General features: G+C 40.9%; 1 protein-coding gene across 1 annotated transcript in view; it reads right to left on the bottom strand.

The window, feature by feature from the left end:
- Positions 1-23858, bottom strand: part of LOC136772008 (cystine/glutamate transporter) — a 38331-nt gene that overhangs the window by 4919 nt on the left and 9554 nt on the right. Inside the window, exons 2-8 of the mRNA XM_066724649.1 lie at positions 16769-16895; positions 14320-14435; positions 11452-11577; positions 10563-10662; positions 9850-9894; positions 8844-8967; positions 2765-2868 (exon numbers count right to left, since the gene is read on the bottom strand). Of these exons, the coding sequence (XP_066580746.1) occupies positions 2765-2868; positions 8844-8967; positions 9850-9894; positions 10563-10662; positions 11452-11577; positions 14320-14435; positions 16769-16895 (742 nt within the window). The remainder of the gene's footprint in view (positions 1-2764; positions 2869-8843; positions 8968-9849; positions 9895-10562; positions 10663-11451; positions 11578-14319; positions 14436-16768; positions 16896-23858) is intronic.

The raw sequence follows: 23858 nt of genomic DNA, 5'->3' as shown, positions 1-23858 counted from the left end.
ATGGTTACTTAAAAATGCTGGCCTATCTCAAAATTACCCAGTTAAAATGGAGCTATATGGTCAACCTAATTATGATGTCTTCACCCTGAAAATGCATTAACTCACCACCAGAGGTCGCAGTGTTCCACTTTTTGCCTTGGATTGCACTCAACCTTAATGAGTTCAATTTACGATTGTTTTCCAATCTCCTGACACACCTGTTCCAAGTTCCTCTTGCCCTCCTGATCACTATTTATATCCTTTGTCTGCTAGCCTCCAGTGTGAAGTCTTAATTTAATTTCTGAGTCTTATAGACTTGTGTAGTCCTTTTCTAGTGCTTTTTTTTTTTTTTTTTTACCTGTGGCAATTCCTTTGACCTATTTTTTTTAGGATTCTCTTTTCCAGTTTGTATGTATTATCACCTGACCTCTTGCCTGCACCGTTTGACCAGGTCTTAGCCTTTTCTCCACAGTTCCTTTCAATTGCCCACAATCCCTTGTCTGTTTGACCATTCTACTTCTCTCTGCACCTGGGTCCTCTCATTTTGTTAACTCCCTGGCATCACACAAATTTTATACCATACATCAATATTTGAAAAAAGCTTAATTTTACATTCCTACATGATACAGACATAACACACTTCAGACTCTAAAATAATTTATTTTACTTGTAGTACATGTATGTGTACACTGTACAATAAAGCATTAAAGTTCCTAAAATTATTGGTATATATTTATTCATGAGTTAGTAGGAGTGTACAGTGAAGGAAAAAAGTATTTGATCCCCTGCTGATTTTGTACATTTGCCCACTGACAAAGAAATTAACAGTCTATAATTTTAATGGTAGTTGTATTTTAACAGTTAGAGACAGAATAACAGCAAAAAAATCCAGAAAAACGCATTTCAAAAAAGTTATAAATTGATTTGCATGTTAATGAGGGAAATAAGTATTTGATCCCCTATCAATCAGCAAGATTTCTGGCTCCCAGGTGTCTTTTATACAGGTAACGAGCTGAGATTAGGAGCACTCTCTAGTGCTCCTAATCTCAGCTCGTTACCTGTATAAAAGACACCTGTCCACAAAAGCAATCAATCAATCAGATTCCAAACTCTCCACCATGGCCAAGACCAAAGAGCTGTCCAAGGATGTCAGGGACAAGATTGTAGACCTACACAAGGCTGGAATGGGCTACAAGACCATCGCCAAGCAGCTTGGTGAGAAGGTGACAACAGAAACACAAAATAACGGTCAGTCTCCCTCGGTCTGGGGCTCCATGCAAGATCTCACCTCGTGGAGTTTCAATGATCATGAAAATGGTGAGGAATCAGCCCAGAACTACATGGGAGGATCTTGTTAATGATCTCAAGGCAGCTGGGACCATAGTCACCAAGAAAACAATTGGTAACACACTACGCCGTGAAGGACTGAAATCCTGCAACGCCCGCAAGGTCCCCCTGCTCAAGAAAGCACATGTACAGGCCCATCTGAAGTTTGCCAATGAACATCTGAATGATTCAGAGGAGAACTGGGTAAAAGTGTTGTGGTCAGATGAGACCAAAATCGAGCTCTTTGGCATCAACTCAACTCGCCGTGTTTGGAGGAGGAGGAATGACCCCAAGAACACCATCTCCACCATCAAACATGGAGGTGGAAACATTATGCTTTGGGGGTGTTTTTCTGCTAAGGGGACAGGACAACTGCACTGCATCAAAAGGACGATGGACGGGGCCATGTACCGTCAAATTTTGGGTGAGAACCTACTTCCCTCAGCCAGGGCATTGAAAATGGGTCGTGGATGGGTATTCCAGCATGGTAAAATCCCTCCTGAGATGTGTGCAAACCTGGTGGCCAACTACAAGAAACGTCTGACTTCTGTGATTGCCAATAAGGTTTTTGCCACCAAGTACTAAGTCGAAAGGGTCAAATACTTATTTCCCTCATTAACATTTTATATTTATAACTTTTTTGAAATGCATTTTTCTGGATTTTTTTGCTGTTATTCTGTCTCTCACTGTTAAAATACACTGATCATTTCTTTGTCAGTGGGCAAACGTACAAAATCAGCAGGGGATCCCACTGTATATGTAGTCTGATTTTTTTTTTTTTCTGTTCAATTCAAAAATTTTAGAAATTTTAAACACTTAAAAGTGTAACCTTCACCACAATCATGGCTGCTGTATATAACCCAGAGGAGAGTTCCTCTGTATTTTGGGGTGTGACGTTTCATCATTTACCAGAAAGCAAGAAAGGCTAGAGCTAAAAGAGCATAGGATTTGTATATTTATCTTTCAATCAACAACCAATTAAGACTTGGAATAAACATCTGATACATCTCTGTATGCTAATAATGACTTCACTTAAATAATTTAGAGATGAGGTGGGTTACAAGCCAGAAAGCCCTTTGGCCCTCAAGGACTTGAATTGCCTACCAATGCTATATCAGTTAACAGCATATTCTTATGATTGATCTTAATCAATTTTGGAATTTGGAAAACTAAGCCGTAGTGGCACTCAGAAGAAGAACAGGTCAGAGATGGACTAATGCAATAAAGATGGAAAAAGACCAAGAAGAACACCACACAGAAGATGGGAAAGTTAAATCAGAAGTTCTGTTGGTGTAACCTAAAAAATAAATGCTTGTACATTGAAAAAAGTGGAAATATTTTGGTATGGCCCTCATCCAGCCAGGGATCAACAAAGGCTGATGACGATGAAGACAAACTATTGAAAATTACAGGGCATTCTGTATGTTTCCATTCCTTACCCTGCTGAGTGGTTTCTTACCTGGGCGCAACGAAGAAACCTCCATTTAGAGCCCCCAAACAGGACAGTGCAACCAGGACTGGAATCACAGAGGAGAAGCCATGGATGGTCCTTTCTGCAAAAGTCTGCCACCAGAGAGGAGACAGCATTCTGCCATTATAATGATCATTTACATTATTATCCAGCAAGATATACAGTATTATGCAAGAGATTTAGGCAGGTGTGAAAAAATGCTGTAATGTAAGAATGCTTTCAAAAATAGACATGTTAATAAATTATATTTATCAGTTAACTAAATGCAAAGTGAGTGAACAGAAGAAAAATCTACATCAAATCCAACTTGGCAGGTAGGTTGGCCTAAACATCTTGGAGAACTAACCACAGTTCTTCTGTGGATTTAGGCAAGCCTCACTTGCTTCTCTCTCCATGTAATCCCAGACAGACTTGATGATGTTGAGATCAGGGCTCTGTGGGGGCCATACCATCACTTTCAGGACTCCTTGATCTTCTTTACACTGAAGATAGTTCTTAATGACTTTCGCTGTATATTTGGGGTCGTTGTCATGCTGCAGAATAAATTTGGGGCATATCAGATTCCTTCCTGAGGGTATTGCATGATGCATAAGTATCTGCCTGACCAAATCCCCAACTCCATTTGCAGAAATGCAGTCCCAAACTTGCATGCTTCACTGTTGCCTGCAGACACTCATTCGTGTTCCGCTCTCCAGCCCTTCGGTGAACAAACTGCCTTCTGCTACAGCCTATTTAAATTTTGACTTATCAGTCCAGAAGCACCTGCTGCCATTTTTCTGCACCCCAGCTCCTCGCTTGGCCATGAAGGCCACTTCTGACCAGACTCCTCCGGACAGTAGATGGGTGTACCAGGGTCCCTCTGTTTTCTGCCAATTCTGAGCTGATGGCACTGCTTGACATCTTCTGATTGTAAAGGGAAGTAAGCATGATGTGTCTTTCATCTGCTGCAGTAAGTTTCCTTGGCTGACCATTGCGTCTACGGTCCTCAACGTTGCCCATTTCTTTGTGCTTCTTCAAAAGAGCTTGGACAGCTGGAAACCCCTGTCTGCCTTGAAATTTCTGCCTGGGAGAGACCTTGCTGATGCAGTATAACTACCTTGTGTCTGAGCTGTGCTCAGTCTTGACATGGTGTATGACTTTTAATAGTAAATGGTCTTCAGCAATACCTGGATTTCTTTGTCAGTGGGCAAACATACAAATTCAGCAGGGGATCAAATAATTTTTTCCCTCACTGTAGTTAATTGATAAATATAATCTATTAGCATGTCTATTTTTGAAAGCATTCTTACTTTACAGCATTTTATTACACCTGCATAAAACCTTGCCCCAGTACTGTATAAAATGACACATTGTTTATGTTATGTATTTGTATCTCATGTTCACAACTTCTATATTTGTGTCATGTATATTTTCATTATCGACTAAAAGTATTCATTCATTTTCAATAAGTGCTTCATCAAGTACAGAATTCGTGTGATCCAGAGTCTAACCCAGCAGCCTGGCACAGGCCAGTGTACACTCTTGAAGAGACATGTCCATTGCAGGGCAGCACTAACTCACACAAAGACTACTAAGCAATATAGTGTAGTGAATCAACCTATGCAGCATGGATGTGCGAGGAAACCAGAATACTACGGTCATGGAGAGAACATACAAACTCCACACAGTCCATCCTCCAGATCAGGACTTTAATGAAAGGGTCTAGGAAAATAATAAGGATGTGAGGCTTAAACCACCTTTTCTCAGGTGGGTTTTTGTCAGAGGTGTAGTACTGGAGCGGTCCCAATCAGAATGTCCTCTGAAAAACCTGTGCTACTTGGTTTTTGTCTCAACGCAACGCTTACATATTGCTGCTTATTTCATCTCTTAATATAAGTATTTTCCAAGTAAGATTTTATAAAGGGTTTTGCACACATTCTTTGGTTTTCAAAATATCCTGCTTTTTGGAGTATTGTTGTCAACACATTTAATAAACAGAACATAATTTACTATAATGTACTATCATGTGTCCACAATAGTTAACTACACAACGATAGGTTGTGAATGCAACCCCGGTTATCTGAAAAAGGAAGCACTGTTCAAGGGGGAGGGGTTTCTGCACACTTCCGTAGGAACCCAATCGAAAAAGTCACTATCAAAGCTGCCATTGGCCCCTGCACTCATCACTCAGAACAGGTCCCTTCCCACTTCCTCTTCTATAAAACATGACGTCAGTACTGGTTCATCCTCTTGCCAGGAGCTAGTACTCCCGCACAACTTTACAACCCTTGGGCAGTGCTTCCTAGGATTAAGGGTGCCAAACTGTGCCCTGCACCTGGGACAACATGTCCACTCTCACTGGGAGCTGCCAAGCTCTCCATGGAGTAGAGCAATCAGGCCTGCAAGCAAGAATCTGCGAGGCTACCTTGGGGCAGCAGAACTGTCGCTCGTTCTCTCCTGATCTTCTCCAGGACCACCGGGAGAAGGGGGAACAGTGGGACTGCCTAAAGGATCCCTAGGGTTCCTGAGCAGTCTCAGATGGAGAACCATAGTGGGCAGTATGTGGACTCTGCAGAGGCAAAGAGATGCACTTCCGCCCTGCCAAACCAGCTCCACAATTGCTGTATCACAAGCGGGTGGAGGCACCATTCCGAGACCGGTGGGCCTCCCCAAGAGAGGAGGTCCACCGCCATGTTGGATATGCCTGGGAGGTGAACTGCTCTGATGGAGCAGAGCTGTAGCTGCACCAACAGAAGTCGACGGTGTGCAGAACAGTATAGTCTGTGTTGTCCATCTGAACCAGCACATGTCTGTCCCGTAGGACTGGCAGGAAATGACACAGCCTGAGGAGCACTGTTTGTAACTCTGTCCACCTGCCTCGGACACCACGTCCAGCGCAGACTGCTCCCCAACCTTGTTTGGAGGCGTCTGTCATCATCACTACTCGGTGGCAGACTGGCCCCAGTGGCACACCGAGGGTCAAATTGTAAGGGCTCCACCATCAACAGAGCACCGTCCAGCACTCCGGAGTGACTGTGACTCTGCGTGTTTGATCGCGGTGGGGATGCATCTGTAAAGACCCGAACCACCATTGTCATATCCTCAATCATAGGAGGCCGAGGGGGAGGGTCTGTGATGCTGCCGCTACGAGGCCCAGCAGCCTCTGGCAAGGGGACACCCTGACGCGAGCTCTCAGTCAGAAGCAAGTCAGTCACTCACGTCCACACGACGCCTGAGAAGAGGAGTGAATGGACCTGAAAATACAGGGAGTAGCCAACTGTTATATTTTGGAGTTGCTGGGAGGTGTGTGGGTGGGCCAGAGACTGCTGGGATGTCACAGGTGCCAAAGCGCAGGAGGGGAAGGGGGTGGATGTCCACCAGCCATCCTCCTGACACATGCCATGCTGTACTGCCGGGGGCCATGCTACCATGGGAAGAGCAGCTGCTGTGGCAACATTTATGGACATGGGGGCACTGCAACACCAACCAGACGCAACCTTGTTGCCAGACAGAGCACTGTGTATTCCAAGCACCAGGTGCCGGATACAAGTGCTGCGTAGGCCTGAAGGCTTAACCACACCGTGTGTGCCAGGGTTTCCGGGGACAACGGGTGACCCGGGTCCAGGGTCCGAGGGGGCCGAGGGTAGTAGACCACCAGCCTTAGCGGGATCTAAAACCGAGGCCTGCACATACGGACAAGTAGAGCTCATTCTCAGTGAACTTAGAGAGCGAGATCTCCTACAGCCGCAGCAGCGGGTTGTAGTGCAGGCACAAGCCAGCAAAGGAGCACCTGTCACGAGGCTTAGGTCGGGCAGCCAGGCCTCTGATTTTACTGCCGCTGCTAGGAATCCTGCTGTGGAGGAAAAAGCCCTGTGGACAAAAAAGCAACACAACAAGCAATCGGATAATATATGGCACTATATTAACATTATTATTATTATTATGATTATTATTATTATTATTATTATTATTATTTTTAAAATGCTCTATTTGTGAACTGAAACCGAAAGCGCAGCCAGAGCTCCGGTGCGCAGATGGACAGGATTGGAATTAGCTATAAATAAAACTAATAAGACACACAATAGAGACAGAGATGTAGCAAAATGGTGGTGAACAACATGATTAGAGAAGCCAGCCAGCTGAAATAAGCAGTTTTTAAGATCTAATGCAACACACAGACACAGAAAGCTCATGTTATTGGGTCCGGGCAAAATGGCAAAAGAGGAAGAACCTGTGCTGATGTCATCTTTTATGAAACAGGAAGTGGGAAGGGACCTGTTCTGAGTGACGTGCACTGGGGCCAATGGCAGCTTTGATAGAGTGATGTTTTCGATCGGGTTCCTACTGAAGTGCACAGAAACCCCTCCCCCTTGGGCAGTGCTTCCGACTTGAAGGATAACTTATTTGCTCAATATTATACTGACACAGGTGTAAGTAACACTGTGTAAAACAATCCCATAATAAGCATTGCTAGTTCTGCCTAGTTTACTTAAAATCCAGACACCTGGGAATAAAGTAATACAACAAAATAACATAGTTATGTTATGAAAGACATTTTTTTTTAAAGCTTAAACCTACACTGAACAAAAATATAAATGCAGCATGTAAAGTGTTGGTCCCATGTTTCATGAGCTGAAATAAAAGATGGCAGACATTTTCCATACACACATATTTCTCTCAAATTGTGTGCACAAATTCGTTGACATCCCTGTTAGTGAGCAATTCACAGGTGTGGCATATCACAAATCTGATTAAACAGCATGATCATTACACATGTGCACCTTATTCTGGGGACAATAAAAGGCCAATCTAATGTAACAGTTACAAATCTGTTAGCATGTTATACTAAAATGTGCAGTTTTGTCACATAACACAATGCCACATGTTTTGAGGAAGCGTGCAATTCGCATACTAACTGTAGGAGCAGTTGCCAGTCAATTAAAAGTTCATTTTAGAGAATTTGGCAGTATGTCCAACCAGCCTCGCAACCACAGACTTCATGTAACCACACCAGCCCAGGTCCTCCACATCTGGTTTCTTCACCTGCGGGATTGTCTGAGATCAGCCACCCAGACAGCTGATGAAACTGTGAGTTTGTACAACTGAAGAATCTTTGCACAAACTCTGTGGCTTGTCATCCTCACCAGGGTCTTGACCTGACCGTGACCAATTTCAACAACGTGACCAATTTCAATGGGCAAAAGCTCACCTTCAATGAGCAGTGGCATGCTGGATGAATCCTGGTTTCAACTGTAATGGGCAGATGGTAGACAACGTGTATGGTGTTGTGTGGGCGAGCGGTTTGCGGATGTCAACATTGTGACCAGAGTGCCCCTTGGTGGCGGTGGGGTTATGGTATGGGCAGCTAAGCTGCGCATTAAAAACAATTGCATATTATCGATGGTTGTTTGAATGATAATGCATGCCACAAGGATCTGTACACAATTCCTGGAAGCTGAAAATGTCCCAGTTCTTCCATGGACTGCATACTCACCTAACATGTCACCCATTGAGCATGATATTCTGGATCAATGTGTATTCCAGCGTGTTCAAGTTCCCGCCAATATCCATCAACTTTGCACAGCTGTTGCAGAGGAGTGGGACAGCTTTCCACAGCCCACAATCAATAGCCTGATCAACTCTATGTGAAGGAGATGTTTTGCGCTGCATGAGGCAAATAATGGTCACACTGGATACTGACTGGTTTTCTGATCTACTGTACATACACATACGTTTTTTCTTAAGGTATAGTGACCAACAGATGCATAGCTGTATTCTCAGTCATGTGATATCCATAGTTTATGGCCTAATCATTAATTTATTTCAATGTATTGATTTTCTTGTATGAACTGTAAGTCAGTAAAATCTTTTTAATTGTTGCATTTATATTTGTGTTCAGTGTAATTTCATACTTTATTAAAATAAGAACTGAAAACACATTTAAAAGGTATAATCTAGCATAACGATCAATAGTGGGTTTAATAAGGCTTAGTAAATAAGAGTACAAATCAAATGAAAACCAGAAGATACCAGGGGTAACAAGCTCCAGGACTGAGAATAATTAGCAGCACTATTAGGTTTTACAGACCACAGCCACTGCTTCTGACTGGAGAACTTCCTCTGCCGTCATCACTGCATAGTAGGCAACATTGGTCAGCACGAAAGACACAGTCACTATCACCATGGAGAAGATAATTGACAGCGGAATGTTTCTGAAAGAGGAGAGAAGGACTATTATGAAAATGAGAATTCACAAAATGAAATACACACTGTTGCTGAAAGGGTTTGAACAAACTATGTGGAAAGATTTAAAAATGAAAACAATTTTCCATCTCATTTAATTTCCCCACAAAAGCTTATTTGAATGTGCATGGTTTGCATTTGAAAGGAAACTGCAGCCCAGCTGTCCCCTCCAAATGCATACAGTTTTTAAAAGAATAGTTTATGTTAAGGTAATATGTTTCTTCTAGAGACTAACTAACTAAATTCCTGGGGAACTGCAGTGCCTGCTTGCTTCAAAAACTATGCTCCCATTTACTTTATTGCTCTCCTCAGATTAACTGGATGAATTTCATACTGTCCTACAAAATTGTATGCAAGTTGTATGCCTTAAACCAAAAGAATGTCACACCAAACAACTTTGAAACAGTGTTATATACTGTCAAACCCAAAGTTATACGAGCGATACATTCCTGAAAAAACAGTGTAAATTTAATTAATCTAAGTTGAGGCATTGTCTATAGAAAATACAGGATTAGGGACCTGCAACCAAGATTTGGTAAACTTATTTCAAAATAAAGGATATCAAACAGGGGCCATCATCACCTGAATTCTAAACCCTGGCTCAATCACATTCCTCAACTCCAGTGCAATTATTCAGTCACATTCCTTAACACCATGTGCAAATGCTCAATTATCCTCTGCTTCCATTTGACCAGCACTTCCCATCACAGTTCTTCTCTCCCCTCTGCTCTACATATAAACCCCTTTGTGACTCCCTCTCATTGCTAAGTCTTGTTAACATTTCTGTTGCAATTCGAAGTACTGTCACATTGTTTGCCTGCCTTCAACCTCGTTTTTGTACCAGGATGTACCTGTTTGGATTAATGACCTCTTCTGTGATAAAATTCAAATAAAACCTGTAGAGAGAGAAACCCTAAGATTAAATCAATATTTCAAAAAACATGTACTGTTATTGTCTCTGTCAATAAGGTTAGATGTAGGGATCAGTGGCTCTTCCATTCTCTTCGACAAAAAGGTTGTCTTTTGAATAAAATACATCTTCATCAGAAACGGGTCCATGAGAATTTGTCCTTTGAATTGATGGTGCTTCCATCAGAAACAAGTATATATTTAAAGATATTTAAAGAACTTCCCTGGACTGAATCCTGGGACTTATACTAGTCCTATTCTACATGAAAAATGTTGAAAGTTAAAAGAATAGGCTCAAAAACTAGTACTGCTGAAACTAATTTAAAAAGTGGTTTTCTAGCAATCAGAGCTCAGTTAATGTCACAGATAATTATAAATGAATTAAAGCAAAACATGACTTTTGGGATACTATGCTGATAGTTTGGATGAAGCATTACAGAATCCCTGTTTAGTGTCTAATTAAGGATGCAAAAAGATTGCATAAAATAATATGAATTTGAACTTATTTGTAAGCTTCATGATTTTGCAAGTGGTAGAATAGATTTAAGGAAACTCAATTTAGAAAGATACTTAGATTCCAATTACTGAGAATATGCATTTTGTTCAACAGACTATAGCCATCCTGGTGTAGACAGAATATCCTCAGGTTACATACCATCCTCCATAGGCATACAGTCCTGAAAAGAAAGCCAGTGGCACTTTTTCAAGGTTTAAGGAGCTGGTGTCAAAGGCATCCTGGAAGTTCTCTTTGTTTCCTGATCAGGGAGAGAGAAAACACTTATGATGGCTTTGCCAACTTGATCTGTCATCATTGTCATAAGACTTGTAGACTTGTATTTGCTTCCTTCAAAAATCTATTATTGTGCTAACAATACAATACAGACAGGTGAGAGACATTGAAACTGAAGAGAAACTGCAAGAGTTCTAATTAATCAGTAAGGAAATTAGTGAAACTGATTGACCTCACAGGGCCAGATAAACCATGAAAACATGGTCAGGTGAAGAACTCCTTTCTTGCCCTAATTTCTTCCTACAGTGCTGATAAACCAATTCAACCTCTTGCAACTGTTTTTACATTTTAAGCAACAATCCTCAGTTAGGTTAATTTTCCAAATAGTCAATTATCAATTTTGACCAGAACTGTTTACATCTTTTTAATGGCAACTAAAAGAAAGCAGTGTTGTTCAACTAATTAAACTGAGACTGTTCTTGCACTTATGCTACATGCTTCTTGACCTCATATAACCTGGGAAGATTAACATTACAATTCAGTATCATTGGATGCCCAGTTTGAAATAGGTCTTTGGGAATGAATAATGAAAATCAAACATTACTCTTCGTACACAATGAATTCTGTACTTCAAATGAAACAGAATAGCAACAGTTTATCTACCGAAAAAGAAAAACATCTTTCTGCATTCTACTTCATAGTTTAGATTAAAATATATATTTGTTTACCAGTGGAAAGTTTCACATTAAAATGTGTGTTAACAATATACAGGAAATAAATGCACCTGCAATTCAAAAGCCCCATAAAATCTTACCTTTGGCAAGGACAGTTATACCAGGGATGATAATCAAGAGCAAGGTTGCCATCTTCAAAAAAGTTAGGGTGATCTGTATGCGTGATGCCCAGCTCACACTCCAACAGTTTATAGCCACCACAAATGCTAAGGAGAAGAAAGGTAGTGGGGTGGGAGGATGGTAGAAATAATTGAATGCAGGCAAAGACTACATACTTGCAGTTTGGGTCAGACTACTTATGCTAAATTCTCACAATCCACAAGGGCTTGCCCCGCTTTCCCTCGGTTTTCATATACTCCATACCCAAGTTGTGAGCTACTTTCACCAAGCAGATCATCCTGAATGAATAATGCCCTAAGGTACATGTCAATTAAATGTAGAAGACTATTGTACATCCATGCTTAGGATCACAATATTTGATACCACACCACTGCATGCAAATAGGAGGGGTGCTCTTTGTGTCAGGGAGTCAGCCAATGGATATGGACCCAGGTGCATAGCACTGTCAAAACCAGTGGTCAGGCAGGAGGTCTTGGGCCAGCAAATAGGGGAAGACCAAAATCAAGGTCAGGTTAAACAGACAATCCAAAAGTGAGAGTAGACAAGCTGAGGTTAGAAATGAAAAGGCACTATCAAGAAGTAGACACTCAGAGGTACAGGCACAAAAGACAAAACAAAACTTCACAAATAGGGAGTGTCACAAAAGGGGTATCTATACAAAGAGGAATGTGTAAGGCGATGAGGAGCAGGTGAGGTCATTATTGTGGGGATCATTCATTAATGAGGAAAGTAAATATCCAGAGGAAAGACAAGGGCGGCATGTAATGGTGAACTTGGGTATAATTATATCGACTGCCTGACACTTTGCAAGGAGAGAAAAATTACTTAAATCATAGTTATAAAAATGTAATGACCAGAATTGCAAGATTGTTGTCACACCTGCCAGCCACAGTTCCCCTGTTCACCACGAGAGGTCATCATCACCTGAATACTAACCCTGCAATCATCCAATTAACATTCCTACCTTCCGTGTGCACTTGTCCTACTAACCCTCTTCACTCATTGGTTCTACCTCTCGCCACCTGCTCCACTGACTCCACTCTGCCCTGCACTTAAACCCCTGTTTGCCCTTCACTCTTTGCTAAGTCTTGTCTTATTCTTTGTTGTATTTCTAAGCATTCCTGCTGGCTTTTGACTTTTGTGTGTTCCTGACCTTCTGTCTTTCTTTTTTTTAACCACCCCTTTGGATTACCTGTTTCAGCCTCTTTACCCTATCTATTGACCCCTGAACTGTCTTTAAACCTTGTCTTTTGGATATCCCCTTAGCATTGTCAGTTGTGCTTCCTCTGTATAAGAGCTTGCACTTGTCTACCTCAGCTGTCCTCTGAAGCATTAAAATTGTAAAATATTTGAAAACATTCTGGTAGTGTAACTAGTTGGGTGTAAATGGGGAAATTTATTGAATGCAGCTCTAATCATAAAACACTTTTTTTAAGCATAGTATTGTTTGTGTCATATACAACTTGTATATCTTCACTGATATAGTGGATGTCTTCTTGCATTTTTATTTTTTTATTTATTTCACAAAAAAATCTAAAATTAAAACAGGCAAGGGGATCCAGCATTTTCTGCAGTTGTTTACTGAAAGAGCTTGGAATTCTGTTTTTGTTGTTGATAATAATGCACACTGAATGTTTGCCTGGCTTTCAGACAATTTAAGATAATCCTTAACACAGGTTTTGAAAGAGTCTACTGAATTTGAGCATACACTTGCCTGATTATGGAAACTAGGTATTATCTACGTTAGCAAAATACACCATCCAAAGCATGCCATAGCAATATTCTGTTTTCCATGAACAATTTGAAGGTTCTTGTGACACTGAGATAACATTTCTTCTAAATAATTTCATACAACAATAATACATTTTCCCATGTACACACATTAAATATAAACTTAATGTTACATAATAATGGGTTTGTTTAACTGTCCAGGTTTTGATGACCAATAGAAAATCATCTGGTACTGTTTTCTCAGTCTTGATCTAAATATGGCAATACCTCAGTTAACAAAGTAAATCACTTAGTAACCTGAAACATTTGTTACCGGAGGTAGAAATATTATTATTATTATTATTATTATTATAAGAAAGTTTATTGGACAAGGTGAGGACACTCATGGTCCTCCTGTCATGCTGTCGGCCTGAAATTCCAAAGTTCGCCGCCAGATGTCACCCGTTATCTTTTTCATGGCATTCTAGTCCCACATTATTGAATTAACTCCTTCACCTGTTCTATATTTCCCTACTCATCACTCCATGTATTTAAACCCCGCCAAGCCCTAGCTCATTGTGAAGTCATTGTTTGCCTGTGTAGCAGGTTCCTGGCCACTGCCTTTTGGAGTTACTGATTTGCCTAGTTCTCCAGATACCTGACCTTTTGCCTGTTTGTTTTGACCATGACCATGGACCTTGGATTCTCTGCATTGCCCTGTTTGCCTGTGAGTTGACATTGATTATTAGACTGCCTCTGTTACACCTGTCTGCCGGTTCTCAACTCCTGCCTGGATTGTGTATACTCCGCACCTGGGTCCTCTTCCACTCCGTCTGTTCACCATGACAGACATTACACCTCCTCTCTGATTGGTTTGTGATAATGTAAACAAACAAAAGCAAGTGCATCCTTCAAATTTCACTCTTTACTCAAATTTTACCCTACAGCTTATGGTGAGTGCAGGAGGGGGGATTTATTTGTTTGGAAAAGTTTGTGTCCATGTATGGCAACCACTAAATAAAACACAGTGAAGGCAATTCTGCTACTGCATGTATTTTTTATTATAATTTTCTTGGGAAGAGAGACCAAAAAAGGAAAGCAATATCAGAGTTACTCACTCACTCCAAGAAGGCTGACCAGTCTGGTGAGAGCCATGGGTGCAGGGCAGGGGGCAAACAGAGGCTCCACAACATAGCACCCAAACGCCAAAGCAACTACAGATGCCACAGCGGGTCTGGGGCATAAAACACACACACTCATATAATTAAAGCAGCATTGTAATGCAATGCAGACATACACAGTGTAATTTAAAATATTCAGATTAGTACATCATTCATGGTCTATAACCCTAAATCATGAGAACAGCCATATATGTATTTAATCATACCGTGAAGGGAGTGTGAAATGCACCATTGCATGAATTACTGGAATTAATACAAACCTTAGCTTTTTTTGTTTGTTTTATATAACCTTTGTTTCTGAATTAAACACTGATCAGCCATAACATTATGACCACTGACGGGTGAAGTGAATAACACTGATAATCTCATTATCATGGCACCTGTCAGTGGGTGGGATATATTAGGCAGCAAGTTAATATTTTGTCCTCAAAGTTGATGTGTTGGAAGCAGGAAAAATGGGCAGCGTAAGGATTTGAGCAACTTTGACAAGGGCCAAATTGTGATGGCTAGATGACTGGGTCGGAGCATCTCCAAAACTGCAGCTCTTGTGGGGTGTTCCCGGTCTGCAGTGGTCAGTAACTATCAAAAGTGGTCCAAGGAAGGAAAAGCGGTGAACCGACGATAAGGTCATGGGCGGCCAAGGCTCATTGATGCACGTGGGGAGCGAAGGCTGGCCCGTGTGGTCCGATCCAACAGACGAGCTACTGTAGTTCAAATTGCTGAAAAAGTTAATGCTGGTTCTGATAGAAAGGTGTCAGAACACACAGTGCATTGCAGTTTGTTGCTTATGGGGCTGCGTAGCCACAGACCAGTCAGGGTGACCATGCTGACCCCTGTCCACTGCCGAAAGCACCTACAATTGGCACGTGAGCATCAGAACTGGACCACGGAACAATGGAAGAAGGTGGCCTGGTCTAATGAATCACGAGTTCAAGGTGTTGACTTGGCCTCCAAATTCCCCAGATCTCAATCCAATCGAGCAACTGTGGGATGTGCTGGACAAACAAGTCCGATCCATGGAGGCCCCACCTCGCAACTTACAGGACTTAAAGGATCTGCTGCTAACGTCTTGGTGCCAGATACCACAGCACACCTTCAGAGGTCTAGTGGAGTCCATGCCTCAACGGGTCAGGGTTGTTTTGGTGGCAAAAGGGGGACCTACGCAATGTTAGGCAGGTGGTCATAATGTTATGGCAGATTGGTGTATATTACTCTGTTATATTTGTTATTATGATTTTATTATCTTAAGCAAACTAAAATTTTGTTTATATATATATATATATATATATATTTAAACAAAATCAAATGCTGGAGATCTCACTTCTCTGTGAATGTCAATGTTTTAATTTACAGACGTTTCTGTATCAGTCATTCAATAGTACGCAGAATCCACAAAAATCCAAATGACATTTGTAAATGGCATCATTGCAGAGTTGTTTGAGATGTTCATGTGAAAGTAAACAGTAGTGCTATCTTTAGTTTTGGCTTTCCTAATCTAAGGTCTTAATTTAATTTCTGTTCAGTAAATTATCTAATTTTAGTAAGGGATTCCTTGTCAAACAAATTAAGGGCTTGATCTTTACATTAATAAACACACAGACGTGTGTGTGTATATATATATATATATATATATATATATATATATATATATATATATATATATATATATAATATACTGTCCCATCTTACCATAGAAAATGTAAATTTATGTCACAAACCCTTTAATGTCAACATTTGTGTTTGCACAACCGGGTTACTCTGTATTTTCACTTTTTTTTAACATACAAAGTGTCAGCAGTCTTTTTGTGACAGGATTAAAATAATAAGCAGTAAAGCTGCCTTTAGATCAGAGGGACAATATCTGTCCCAGGGGTGGAGGGAATAACAACAACAGTTAACCAGTAAAAGATTGCTACACTAAGAAAAAACTAAGAATTATGCAGTATTACTCAAAAATCTATCAAAAGGATTTCAGGAGTCATTCCACTAAATATTTTGTGTTTTGGACAAGACATTTTGAAAATCATATTTAGTAGCATATATATATATATATATATATATATATATATATATATTATACACATTTAATGTATGCATATTTTGTATACCTTTATTTATACAGGGAAATCAAACTGAGACCGAGGTCTCTTTTATAGCTGAGCCATGTATTTTAACAATAAAAACACATACAAATACATATAGGACACACACCCATTAAGAAAAGCAATCACAATTAACAATAAAATGGTCATTTATCAAACACTTGAACCGCATTATAGGCACCAGGACAGTTCTGGTATATAGTTATATTTTTTGTTTTGACCTTTTGGTAATATAGTGTAGTACATGAAGCAAATTATCTCATTGTTGTGGTGGAGATACTGACCTGATCATTATGAACTCTACCCATAGTCGCAGGAACCCTGGCAAGGGGCCTAACGTCTCCATAAGGTAAATGTAATGCCCCCCAGATTTCTTGAAAGTTGTACCCAATTCAGCATAGCAAAGGGCTCCTGATAAGGTGGGGGGGAACACATGTCAGCCTAAAATAATCTCCTCCAACCTTTGTCTCCTTAAGGTCTCCATATGGCACAATATTTTTTACCAACACTGTAAATATCTTTATCTTTATAAACCTGCATTAAAAAATATATTATAATAATAAAAGTGGACGTATTATAGAGTTTCCCTGGAAATTAATCTGAATTATGAAAGGGCATATAAGCTTTAAAAGGCTGATTAATGCAAACATTTAAAAGGAAATGGAAACATGGATACATTTGACCTGTTATTCTCTATTTTAATATAACCATTATGTTTTACTGAGTATATACCACAATATAGTTATATTTTAAGTCACAAATAGCTCCCAAAGGGGACTATGGGACATTGTTGCATGCAATTAGAAGTGGTTAAAACTCATAACAGAGCTGCTGATGGGCCTCTGTAGGCTGTCACTCAGACAAACACCCTCCCCTTTGTCTCCTTATCTAGACAGCGCAGATACACTTCTTCTTTTGTCTGTCACCCTCTGGGAAGATCAGTACTGCATTGCCTTTTCTGCAATACTAGCAAAAGAAAACACTTTAGCTTTTCACAGGCCACTGTCTTATGACTGGAGGGTTGCCAGCTGACCCATTCCCTGCTGTATAGTGCATAGATAACAAAAAAAACTTTTGTCATTATGTTGTGGAACTAGGCTATTTGTCATATCATGTTGTGAGACTATACTACGAGGCTCATTGTCAATAGTAAATGCTTTGCAACCTCTGTGCTCTGCATTGTCTGACACTCAGCTCTAGCCTGGCACTCTTTCACTTCAGTGTGCATCATACTTGGTGCCGGTGTCAATTAGCCCTGAATCCCTTGAGCTTCTCAACTGCCTTTGCCTGTCTTTGAGGCTTACACATTCAGTGCAACTTGGTGCACATCGCATGACACAGGTCATAAGCACAGCAGTACAGCGTGAGCAGCAGAGGAGAGCAATGGACAGTCTAGGAGTGTGTTACAGAGGTCAGCTCTTATGCCCTCCACAAACAATAGCAAGGCTGAACAGCCAGGATCGGGTTCCTACGGAACTGTGCAGAAACCCCTCCCCCTTGAGCAGTGCTTCCAACTTGAAAGACAAACTGTGGTTAGCTTTGAGGCATACTTTCAAAAAACAAGGACCAATTCTAAAACAATGATCTACAAGGTATGAGACGACACTTGAGCCTGGAGCACACTGGATACAGATTCAGTTGAAAATGGATGGTTATATGTTTAGAATATACTACTTGAGGCTCAGGAGAAATTTGTACCAAAACTTAGCAAATTGAGGACCAAAAAACATTGGCCAAAATGGTTTAATAGAGGTATGCACAAAAATATCAAGAGAAAGAAAATGTTGTACAGCACATACAAAAGGGATAGAGATTAAACTAAATACAAAGAATGTATAGAACTGCAAAGAGATGTTAAGGAAGGGATCAGGAAAGCAAAGAGGGAAATAAAAAGAAACATAGCTCTTGGAGCTAAAACTAATTCAAATAGCTTTTTTCAATATTACAACAGCAAGAGGTCAATAAAGGAAGAAGTGAAATGGTTAAAGGCTAAAAACTGAAGTATCTTAGAAAACTAACAATATGTGGCAAATGTTCTAAATGAGTATTTCACAGAGGTTTTTACAAAAGAAAAGACAGATAACATGCCACAGGTTAACAATCAGTCCAGTCAAACCCTAAGAGAGCTCAGGATGAATGAGGAGGAGGTACTAAAGGGACTAAGAGAATTAAAAACAAACAAATCACCTGGGCCAGATGGTATATTTCCAACAGTACTTAAAAAAAAATTGAAAATTATTTATAGGCTGCTAATACTCAAATATTCCAAATGACACTTAGAACAGGGGATGTGCCAACTGACAGGAAGATGACACATATCATAACAATTCACACGAAAGGAGACAAAAGTGAGCCAGGAAATTACAGACCAATCAGTCTCACCTGCATCACCTGTAAAATGTTGGAAAAAAATTATTAGACAGAAAATAGAAGAGCATCTTAATGAAAACCATATTCTTGGTGATAGTCAACATGGGATTAGGCAAGGCAGATCATGTCTTATTAATTTATTAGAATTTTGAAACATGCAACTGCAGCTGTAGATCAAGTGAAAGCATAATATTATATACTTAGATTTTCAAAAAGCTTTTGATAAGGTTCCACACCAAAGACTGATCCTCAGATGGAAAGCTTTAGGCATTCGGGGTAATGTAAGTAGATGGATTATGAAATGGACCCAGCGGAGATGTCAAGCATCAAAACCATCATGGCAGCTCAGGATGCTCAGTTATAAGATCACGACATGAAGCTACAACCGATTGCTGATGCCCTCACCAATGGAACACCAATGAGTGCTGTACCTGCACCTCCGGCAGCAACTGCGGCTCCCTCTGCAATACCTGTAGCGATGTCACGATCTGTTCACCTCGCTATTCCGAAGAAATCTGATGGCACTCCTGACAGATGTGAGGGATTTCTACAGCAATGTTCCTTGTACTTCGTCAATCAGCCCTCCACCTTCCCAGATGACGCCGCAAAAATCGCTTCTGTCATCACCCTTTTGACCAGAAAAGTCTTGCAGTGGGTGTCAGCAGTGTGGAAACGTCAAGGGACCATCACACACTCCTTGGGGACCTTCGTGGCTCATTTCAAAGATGTCTTCAACCATCCAACTGAAGGAAGGGGTGTGGGTGAGCAGCTTCTGACCCTTCGACAGGGCACCTCCTCGGCAGCAGATTATGCGCTCTGGTTCTGGACTCTGTCTGCAAGCAGTGGTTGGAACAAACTTGCCCTGCTTATCGTGTTCAGACAGTTACTGCATGATGATGTGCAATTGGATCTGGTATGTCGGGATGAGGACCTTGGTTTAGAGGAGATCGTCCAGATGCCTGTTCGCTTATACAACCTCATCAGGGCATGACGACGTTCCACAATAGACTTCCCATGTCAGCCTTCCATACCCCCTCAAACACCACAATCAAGTCCTAACTGCAAACCAATGCAACTAGGACGCACAAGACTGACAACCGTGGAGAGATGGAGGAGATTACGACAGCACCTCTGCCTTAACTGTGGCCAAGAGGGGCACTTCTGTGATGTTTGTCCTGTTCGCCCAGGCTCACCACCTACTTCCTCCTTGAGTACAGGACATTGTCCTCTGTTTACCCAGGCACAGAGTATCATCCGTGTCAAGCTCACATGGGGAACTAACAGTATGTTTGCATCTGCTTTGATTGACTCAGGGTCGGCTGGGAACTTCATCTCCAGAACAACAGTAGAACACTTGGACATTTCTCTCATCCCGTGCACACCCACACTTCATAACAAGGCAATAAACAATTGACCCATAGGCTATGGTCGTGTTTCCCATCGTACCAAACCCCTATCCATGCAAATAGCCTTGCTTCACCGGGAAGAACTGTCCCTCCTCGTCATCGATTCCCCTAGTGCTGAGGTCATTTTGGAACTCCCCTGATTAACCTTCCACAACCCGACCATTTCCTGGACTGACAGTGATAACCTCACTTGGGGCTCACAATGGTTCTCCCGATGCCTGTCGCACCCTTGTAGAGTCACCTACATCGAAAGCCCTCTTCTGTCCACACCTCCCACCTTTCCATCCAACTACCATGACCTGGAAGCGGTGTTCACTAATGCCGAAGCATCCTGTCTGCCTCCACACTGACCAGGAGACTGTGCTATTGAGCTGTTACCTGGAATGGCTCCTCCCAGAGGATGCATCTACCTTTTCTCCATCCCTGAGTCCCAAGCAATGGACAGCTATATACAGGAGGCATTGGAACTGGGGATCATTCGGCGGGCTACATCTACTACTGCTGCCACTTTCTTCTTTGTGTCAAAAAAAGATGGAGGATTGCGTCCATGCATTAACTGTCGAGGTCTGAATGACATCACTGTCAAATATAGATATCCCCTTCCTCTGTTGCTGGCTGCTCTGGAACAGATCCGTGGAGCTCTCTTTTTTGCGAGGTGGGACCTGCGTTGTGCTAACAATTTGAGTACAGAGTACGGAAGGGGGATGAGTGGAAGACTGCTTTACTGACCAACAATGGACACTATGAATATCTTGTTATGCCATTTGTTTTGGCCAATGGCCCGTCAGTTATCCAGGCATTTGTCAATAATGTCCTGAGAAGTTACCTGAACCTCTTCATGATTGTCTACATTGATGATATGCTTATCTTCTCCCCTACCTTGTCCTCTCATGTTTGCCAGGTGCTGCGCTGTCTCCTTGAAAACAGACTGTACATGAAAGCTGAAAAATGCGAGTTCCACCATGAGCGGGTTGGCTTCTTGGGATATGTTATCGATGCCGAGGGAGTGCATATGGATCTCCACAAGGTGAAAGCAGTCGCAGACTGGCCTCAGCCCCAAACTGTTAAAGAGCTGCAAAGATTCTTGGGATTTGCCAACTTCTAATGGTGTTTCAAAAGGAACTTCAGTTCTGTTTTTCAGTTGGTATTACATGCAGGTAACAAAAATGTCCACTATAATTACACTATGGGATGAATGGAACTAGGATTGGCAGTGCTCCGGGTTTGCTGGCTCCGGCTCCAGAGTGGCTCCAGAGGTTCAGCTCCAGCTCCAGGCTGGCTCGGGAGCTGATGGAGACCCCCTGCTCCAGCTCCAGGCCGGCTCCAGCAGCCCCAGCTCCAGCACTGGAGCGACAAAAAAACTATGATGCAATCATTATTTATAACGTTTCCTTTTTACTTATTTTATGTAAATAACTGTTTAACAAAAAACAAATATTAGTAACAAACATCTGTTTAACCATTCAAACATGAAAAAGTAGAAGATTGTAAAGATGTCTGTGGCATATTAGGGTTGCCAACCGGCCAGTATTTTAGCGGACTGTCCAGTATTTGTACACTACATGGCCAACAGTATGTGGACACCCCTTCTAATTAGTGTATATGGCATGTGGGAGACTCTGAGACCAAATAGAGCAGGGGTATTCAACTAAAATTTAAAGAGGTCCAGTTAGAGAAAATCCGGAAGATCATAATGTCTAACTATTTAGTACGATATATATTTAAGTAACCTAGTACATCTAGTACATCTGCATGTAATCAATACCTGACTGTCAAATCAAATGAATTCAGTACAATTCAAAAACTTTTTGACTATTTATTGTCACGTAACATAGAACTGATATGTTCATAGAATAACATCACATAGAATAATGCAATGGTAAGCTATGAGCTCAGGATTGTCCTCTTTCAGTCTTGCTACAGCTCCTTTCTCTCGCCCTATCATAGCATGGCTCTATTCCTCTCTTTGTTAACATCTCCTTAATGGCCAGGTAGATGTCTTCTCCTCTTGTACTGGTCTGAAGGGGAGTGACACCTAACAGGTCTTCACAGAATGCTTTCTGGTCTGTGTAGGAAAAACCTGGCATACACTAACAGCTGAGCATTGTCACACATGTAAGTGGACTCATCCACAGCTAAGCCTACACATGGTACCTTATGCATGGCTTCATCTAGCTGGGTTAGCACGTCCTGAGTCAATATTTCACTTTTCTTTGTGGCAGATGATGCTGACATGGGTATTTGCTTTATTTTATCACAAAGTTCTTGTTTTTTTTCCCCCTCAAGTAGTGTTTCAGCTACTGAACTCATGCATTCTTTGACACCCCTCCATCAGTAAATGGCTTTTTGTGTTGACCCAAAATCCAAGCAACTCTGAGGGAACACTCATGAGCACATTGTTGGGCAGTGAATGTGTGGCTCAGGATCCTGGTGGACTGGTCATATTGGGCTCTAAGACTACTTTTTGTTTGTGATCTCACTTCAGATTTGAGTGGGTATGTTTCTTCAAAACCTTTATGTTTTGTCTCATAATGGCGTTTCTACAGAAGCGTATTGCTGCCACACGAAAAAATATATAAATATCACGTAATCACGTGATAACGTGATAACTATCACGTTTTTACGTGTTAGGGACTTATCACGTCATTATGTGTTAGGGAATTATCACGTTATTACATGATAGGGAATTGTCACATAATAACAAACTGAACTAGAATACAGGAGACAAAACAACGATGTCAGACGTTGAGGATTTTGTACGAACTTACTTTAGGTTGCTACTAACTCAATACTTATCCAATGACATTTTAAATCACAAACACAATCAATCTTGAAAATATATGTGAAAATAGCAACGCACCGTTTCGCTTTAATCAAAGTCCATGCATCCAGATATTATTTGCATCATCTTTATTTACACATTTTCTTCAAAACAAGGTACAGGTGGTTGAAAACCGGTCTGTGACCCAACAATACATCATCTATCCCCCGCCCCATCCAATTTCCTGAACTTTTTCACTCCTTCCCCTTTCTCACCCAATTATCAATTACATTAATGATCAAGTTATCAAATGAAAAATAATTGAATTATGTATACTCAATGCAACATACAGAAATACAAGTTAAACAAAACATATATTATTATAAATGTTTATTAATACATAAATTGGCTCCTACAAACATTACTATTTGAAGATCAGGAAATATGTATGTGACAAACGGAGCACGTCGATCAGATTGAATCTGGGACATGGCACATTCTATCGAGACAACACAACAGTAATAATCTAATAACTTAAAAATAGAAAATACTCAATATGAATTATCCTGAACAAATGCACAGCATTTATATCGTCAGACTTTCGTTTTAGCCTGGGTGGAAACATACATACACGCAGCATATATGACTCCCCGCTTATTTGTAACATTCACACATTATTATCTTGAGTAAAACAAACATACATAGACACACACAAAACATGCCTATGCACATGCTGAACTTAATGTGCATTTTCTGAATATATGACCTCCATTCCTTGAAATGTCTAGTATAATCAGTATTTTACCATAGTGAAATTGCAGTATAATGGGATTTAGT

The sequence above is a fragment of the Amia ocellicauda genome, chromosome 15 (assembly GCF_036373705.1).
Source record: "Amia ocellicauda isolate fAmiCal2 chromosome 15, fAmiCal2.hap1, whole genome shotgun sequence".
Taxonomy (NCBI): Eukaryota; Metazoa; Chordata; class Actinopteri; order Amiiformes; family Amiidae; genus Amia; species Amia ocellicauda.
Note: the sequence above shows the minus strand (reverse complement) of the source record. Positions and strands in the feature narration are given on the sequence as shown.